Raw genomic sequence first — 7,506 nt, forward strand, 5'->3', positions numbered from 1 at the left:
GGATGCCTGAGTCCACTGGAGAGAAATCCATGAACAGTCATTCAGCAGGCAGGCACTACATGCACACACAATTAAAGGATCCTGCATGCACAGCAATAAGCAATTACACACTGAATGACTGGAACAATAAACACAAAATTGCAAGTACAAGTAAACGAAGAAACCTCCAACAGGGTTAATCCCAAGACAAAGAGCTCAAAACTCTCCAGCTAACATCCTGTAGAGTGAGCCTACCCGAATTCGATTGGATCCCAGCTCTAACATCTGTAGCATCTGCAAGTTGCTCAAGTTCTCAATTTTGCTGATTTTGTTGTTGACAAGGAAGAGTTTTTTAAGTTGGGTAAGCCGATCCAGTCCTTCGATGTGCCGCAGAACATTAAAGGAGATGTCCAGGATCCTGGGGTAAAACAAAAGAAGGGTCTCTTCAGTCCATGAGGCAGGATGATTCTGGAAGAGGAAGTTGTCATTGGTGGGAAACCTCACCATCAGCAGTGACCAAGCACTTCGCTAGGCCTGGACGCTAGAGCCATAAGGGTAAGTTCTCTTCCTCAGACTGACAACATACGTAACTTTCAAAATACTTTAACAGTGTGTCAGGGAAAAACAGAGGAAAAAGGGTCTGTCGTGTGCAGAAGACGGTCACTGCTTTGCCCAGCCGCGGAGCGCCCAGCGTGGAAGGAGGCCAGTCTTCAGTACAGCATATTCCTTGGGAAAGGGACGTGACTGTAAGCTCTGCCTCTGGCAGGACAATGTCAAGGCCTCCCATAAGCGTGAGGCAGTTATGACTGTGGGAAGCAGGTCAGTCCTCACCCCCACAGGAAGGTTTTGTAAAGTATCCCCAGAGTGACCACAGACAAGTGCCAGAAACTGGCAAGGGTGCTACTGCTTCCCTAATATCCCCCCGAAAAGTCCTTATCTCACCTGAAACCTCTCCTCATTCTCTGCAGGAATAAAAATCTGTTACACAGTTCTCACTGCCAAGAGCGAGGGGTGCCTGAGCGCTTCCACGCCCGCAGAGAAGCTGCATCCCCCTCTCTTTCTCGCTGCCTTACAGAGCACACATGCCATTCCTAGCTGACTATCCCTGCTGACCCTTGGGATCATGCAGCCAGTTTATGCATCGTGAGAAAAGCCTGGGTGATAAACACTGCAAGTACAGCATCGGTAACTCAGCTTGTGCCAAACCACCCTCAGCCTAATCCTGGTGGGTGATTCCCCTGGACTCACTCAAGTTCCACCAGAGACTCCAAGTTCTCGATCTTCCGAATCTGATTGTCGTAGAGATCCAGTTCTCGCAAGGTCTGCAACTGCTCCAGGTTCTCAATGCACTTAATCAAATTCTGACGGAGACAGAGAGTCTAACAGTTGGGGAAAAGTTCAAAAACAAACAGGAAAAGGGGTATGAATAGCAGCATGTGAGGCCTTTTGGCATACAGACAATAGGGTTTGGGGGGGGGGGGGGTGGGGTGTTCCCCACTGGGTTTTCTTGGGTTTTTGTTTGGTTATGGATTATTGGTTTTTTCCCTTCAAAGACTTTTCTTGGTTTATTCCAGCTCTACAGATGGAAATCTTTTTACACAGAGTCACACAGAGTGGAAGGGGTTGGAAGGGACCCCTAGAGATCATCTAGTCCAACCCCACTGCCAGAGCAGGATCCACTAGAGCAGATCATACAGGAACAAGTCCAGGCAGCTTTTGAAAGTCTCCAGGGAAGGAGACTCCACCCCCTCTCTGGGCAGCCTGTTCAGTGCTCTGTCACCTCACTGTGAAGAAGGGTTTCCTCATGTTCACACTGAACCTTCTGTTTCCCAGTTCATGGCCACTGCCCCTCGTCCTGTCACTGGACACCACTGAGAAGAGCCTTGCCCCATCCTCCTGACACCCACCCTTTAGATACTGATGAGCATTGATAAGATGCCCCTCAGCCTCCTCTTCTCCCAGCTGAACAGACTTTCAGCCTTTCCTCATGTGGAAGGTGCTCCAGGCCCTTCATCTCAGTGGCCCTGCGCTGGCCCCTCTCCAGTAGCTCCTTGTCCTTCTTGAGCTGAGGAGCCCAGAACTGGACACGGCACTCCAGGGGAGGCCTCATCAGCGCAGAGCAGAGGGCGAGGATAACTCCCCTCGACCTGCTGGCCACGCTCTTAATGCATCCCAGGATGCCATTGGCCTTCTTGGCCGTGAGGGCACACTGTTGGCTCATGGTCATCCTGTTGTCCACTAGGTCTCCAAGGTCCTTTTCCCCAGAGCTGCCCTCCAAGAGAACAGCCCCCCGCCTGTACTGATCCATGGGGTTGTTCTTCCCCAGATGCAGTACTTGACATTTGCCCTGTTTGAATTGCATTAGATTTCTCCCCGCCCAGCTCCAGCCTGTCCAGGTCACACTGGATGGCAGCACAGCCTTCTGGCATGGCAGCCATTCCTCCCAGTTTGATGTCATCAGCAAACTTGCTGAGAGGACATTCCGTCCCGACGTCCAGGTCATTGGTGAATATACTGAACAGGGCTGGACCCAGCACCGACCCCTGGGGGACACCACTAGCCACAGGCCTCCAACTAGACTGCCCCAACGATGGACAGACACTAGAACAGCAGCCCAGAGCAGCTTTGTAACCTCCATCCTTGGAAATCCTCAAGAGTTGACTGGAGAAGGCCTTAAGCAACATGCTCTAACGGGACCTGCTTTGAGCAGGGGTTTACTGCAGGCCTCTGGAAGGCCTTTCCATCCTACATTATCCTACGTTAAGCCTGCTGTGCAAGTACAGAACGTATTTCTAGGATGAGCCCTGATGCACTGTCTCTCATCCACTTCCAAAACCACCTTGCAAAACCCTGGGATTTTTATTAGTGCTTGACAAATGGATAAACACTACTTTCTTTGGGTAAACACAGCACGACCTCAGTAGGTTCTCAGCCAAAAAGAGACTCCTGTATCTGTCCTCTTATAGGTTAGACATGCACAATCTCCAGTTCCAAGAGGCATTCTCTATTCCTTAGGACTGTTACCTTCACTTTCTTGAGCACCTCAAATCCTTCAATCTTCCCAATTCGGAAATGATTCAACTCAACATCCTGGAAGAGAAATGGAAGGATTCAGCAGTTGTTTCAAAACACTCTTCAAAGCCCAACTTCGCACTTTGTTCTAAGGAAAATTATAGTCTTACAAAATACACAGCTCATTAAAACTTCCCTTCAAAGAGTTTGTGAAAATTGGGTTTGGCACATGATTTTACCACCACAGGTGAAGCATGTGGCCTAAGCCTGTCAGCCACAAACACAGTATCAGTGAAAGGGCAACAGACCTTCCCTGAGTCAGTCAAATTCTGAATTTACTGAGACAAATTCTGCTGTCCAGCATGAATAAAGCATGGCATAAACTTCTCTCACCACTTTGCTAGGGCTTAACTGGAACACAGGAGAGGGTGGCGAGGCACTGGCACAGGTTGCCCAGAGAAGCTGTGTATGCCCCATCCCTAGAAGTGTTCAAGGCCAGGCTGGATGAGGCTTTGAGCAACATGGTCTAGTGCAAGGTGTCCCTGCCCATGGCAGGGGGGTTGGAACTAGATGGTCTTTAAGGTCCCTTCCAACCCAAACCATTCTATGATTCTATGATATCTTGCTACTTCCAGTTCCAGGCCTCAGATGAACAGGAACCAGTTCAAATAATCTGGTGGTTCTGTGAACATGAACTCTGCACTAGCTATCAGGTGATGCCCTGTCTGTGCTGTCCAGACCCAAATGCTCCGGTTTGGCAGGTCACAGTCAGTCACAGAGAAGCAGAGCACTTCGCCATCCAAGCTCAAAACCTCCCCAGCTAACGGGGTCCTGAGGCTGCCGATGCCACCAAGGCTGATGAAGTACCTGTGCCTGTTACAAATCACAGGTCTGACAACACAAGCAGTTCATTATTCCCACAAAAGCTCATAGCCGTCAATCATGCTTGCAGCATAGCCCCACTGTCAGTGCCTCCATGCTTAATTTACAATTCTAAATTACTAACAAAACATCTCTGCTACTGACAGAATAAAACACCTCTACTTCTAGTCTAAAGGCTCTGAATCAGTTCCAGGAGGATCACAACAGCCGGCACCTTCAGAAGAATGGCATCTTTTAATCAGGTTTCAATACTTGCCTTTGCCTACCTTTTCTTCCTGCTGTACAAAGCTCATAAGGACAAAAATCTGCTTTTACCTCAGCTTCTGGGTCCAGGCTAATTGTCTCCATGTCCACTGGTGTCTCTGGTTCTCCTGCAGAAGAAACAAAGAGATTATGAACTTCTGCTACCTGACAGCTAAAGGCAAGGCAACCATGGCTAACGTCCAGAGAGACCAAGGGAGCAAATGCTCCTCAGAAGAAGAAACACCTGAGATGTGCCATTCAGATATCCTGCTGCATTGAAAATACACTTCACCTATTTGGCTTTCATCGTGACAGGCAGTCGTGGAAAACAGCTTTCTTAACAAGAGAATTTCATGCCTAGATGCAAATGACAAAGAACAGCACCTTCCCAAGCCTGCCTGTGTGGCTGCTGAATAATGCTGCCTTGAGACTGATCCGGGCAGGATTCCTTTTCTTTACACTTTGGGCCTTCCTCCCTCTGAAGATACACCATCGAAAGCGCCTGTGTTTCTCTGACAACCTCATACAACACTGCCAAGACGGAAATCTAAACTGCCTAGTGATAGTGCCAGGAATGACCAAGCATCTCAGCAATCCCACCCTTCAGCTTTTCTTTCATAAGTACTATCAGTTTATGCCAATGTTGTGCACACTTCCGCATGGATCTCCCTTCTTTTGCTTGACTGAACTCCCTAATATGCTAGAAAGCATTGTTTATCACACTGCATACATTGTCTTGGGAAATGCCTTTATGGCTCTGGAAGACAGCCCAACATTTGCTGTGCTTTATCACAGCACAAGAGGGAGCAAAGATTACTGGAGACATTCATGCTGAATAATTCATACCCAATTCCCATTTGTCAAAGTGTGCTGGTTGCATCAATTTGCAAAGAAAGACTTTGCAAAACAGACACAGAACACACAACCCCTTTCCACTTCACATGTGTAGCTTCTGCATGTACTACCAAAAATCCAAGGAACTTTAATTCCTGCATTACTGTAGGCAAGCTCATCCCAGAAGTAATGACTATTTTCATAGTCCAGCATGGTTACAACATCCTTGTGAATGCCCAACGTCCCCTGTACTTAATGAGCGTTTTTCCTGCGGATGCTTGGCACTGTAAGGATGAGCAGTACCAGCATTACAATGATTAATCGTGCCGTCAAGGTTCTGACAGCTCCCCACACCATCATCACCTTGCTGTATTTGGGCTACTGCTCTTTCAAACAGCAAAAAACACTAACTGAACTGGCTCACGGACATTAAGACTGAAAAGTAATCCTCTGTCCCTCATCTTTCCATATTCTTTATAGCATAAATTGTATTTTGGTGATGTGAAATGAGCTGGTATGCTTGGTGAGATGGAATGGTGGTGTAGAAATGTCACCAAAACGGACATGCATACACATGCCTGTCAGTGTATTAGCAGTGGCAAAACTGTCATTTTCTTATTTTTTTTCCAGATCAGGAGCTATGCACTTCATCAGGGAGGCGAGACAGCCTACCCTGCTGCTGCCAAAGCTTCATCTCTCTAGGGTGAAAAGGGCTGCCAGAGTCAAGTGCTCCAAGCCAAACAAGCACCCTAACTGAATTTACAGCCAGCAGCCCAAGTTTGGAACAAGTCTGAGATATCACATACAACCCAAACTATTCCCTTTGTATTAAGCTGTACTAGCAATAAGCTACTACTCATGGTGAAGGAACTTCTTATTTTGACACTTTAAAGTTTTCCAGCAGTAAAGCCAGTCACGCGCTCAGTAAAAAACATTGTCCAACCAACACAAGGGCAAGTAAAAAAAAAAAATCCTTCTACCTTGTCCGCCTGGCAGGCTTCTCTATAAAATACTGCGTTTCATCACAGCACCCACTACAGACCAGTTACACACATTTGGTTTTGGTAAGGCACTCAATACTCTGTTCTGGGACCTGTCAAAGGGTAACTCAGCGCGAAGGCACTTCATCAAGACAGGAACATCCCCTCCTCCTATGTTTGCCGTACAGCTCTGAGGGACCAGTCCAGAGCCAGTGTGGGGAAAAAGGCACGAAACCAAATCGCACAGGACACGTGTATTGAATTCACTGAAATACAAGCAATTTAAACTCCGAGGCATTTACATAGTAAGGCCAACTCTTACAGAATGCAATTATATACTGTGTATAAAACACCCTCCACACGATAACACTGATAAATTGGCACGAGAACGTTAACCTGCATTTTCGCTCAAGGAAGAGAAACAAAAACGGTTCCAGCAAATTTACAGTCCTACCAATTATCAACCAACCTTTTATGTATGAACCGAATAGACATAAACCAGCCTAAATGATCCTTTTACACCCACTTCACAGACAGAACTGCAACGTCACTCGGATGCAGTAAGTAAGCAAACAGCGCTTTGGTGACAATTTTTAAGGCAGCAGGTTTCTCAAGGGGAAAAACCCATCGCTCCAGCAGTGAAGTTACTTCAGCGAATTTTTGTGTAAGCTGTGCCTGCAAGCTACATGGCTCTGCAGATGTAGGAAAAAAACCACGCCATTCAGGAAACCCAAATTCCGCAGTACGGAACAGTAGTTACTGAGTTACGTAAGCTGACAGTACCACAAGTATTTGCAGCAACCAAAAAGCTTAGCTACACTTTTTAACTGCGTGTGCAAGAAGAATATTACAAGTAGCTAGGTGATAAGCTTTCTAAACAGAGGCACTATTCCTCAGAGAATTAGCTCAATAATAAATTCGAAATTTCAGCTGCTTGAGCTCTTTCTATTTATGATCCTCTGTGACAAACGTGGAAAACTCTTCATTTTCCTTTCAGCTGAAAAACTCAAAAGCTGGCTGCGGAAACTAACACAAGTGTTCCAAAATTATTCCTCTGCTTGGCTGCTGCCCTAGTAGAAGTTTACTAAATCCTGACAGTTTGGAAGACAAAGAAGTAAAACTACAGTCATTATATTAAATAGTACCCAGTGTAATTCAGCTGTCAAATCTGAATGTTTTTCTTGCTTTCACTGGAATAACAGTATGCCACTGGAGGTATTTCGCTAATATTGTAATTCCCAGAGGGACAGCATACAAAACAGAACCTCAAATGCACAGCTACATTACCTCAGCTTGTTACAGGAGCCCCTTCCTTGCTCTAAGGGAATCCGTTGTACAGCATCAGCGAAAAGCCTTAGGCCGCAAGCTGTGAACTTTCACCTAGATACTGCTGAACTTCTACTGAACTCTCAGTTCGGCAGAGCTAAGGGAGAAGGCCCTGGAAGGCCCAATGTAACCAGAAAGATGACAGCCACATCCATCAGCAGAGCCTGCCTCCTCTAGATAAGAAAAGGAACGGCCCACCTGGAGACAGAGGAATGATCGCATGAGGAACACGCAGACTCCAGCCCGAAAC

General features: G+C 46.8%; 1 protein-coding gene across 1 annotated transcript in view; it reads right to left on the reverse strand.

Annotated features, from left to right (window-relative positions):
* Positions 1-234: 234 nt before the first annotated feature.
* The window catches only part of LOC104511756 (protein phosphatase 1 regulatory subunit 7-like), a gene marked incomplete at its 3' end in the record, with an annotated part of 13,527 nt that continues 6,255 nt past the window's right edge, over positions 235-7,506 (reverse strand). Inside the window, exons 3-6 of the mRNA XM_010154495.1 lie at positions 4,189-4,244; positions 3,004-3,069; positions 1,228-1,358; positions 235-397 (exon numbers count right to left, since the gene is read on the reverse strand). Coding sequence (XP_010152797.1) covers positions 235-397; positions 1,228-1,358; positions 3,004-3,069; positions 4,189-4,244 — 416 coding nt within the window. The remainder of the gene's footprint in view (positions 398-1,227; positions 1,359-3,003; positions 3,070-4,188; positions 4,245-7,506) is intronic.

The sequence above is a fragment of the Eurypyga helias genome, unplaced genomic scaffold (genome assembly GCF_000690775.1).
Source record: "Eurypyga helias isolate BGI_N326 unplaced genomic scaffold, ASM69077v1 scaffold30640, whole genome shotgun sequence".
Lineage (NCBI taxonomy): Eukaryota > Metazoa > Chordata > Aves > Eurypygiformes > Eurypygidae > Eurypyga > Eurypyga helias.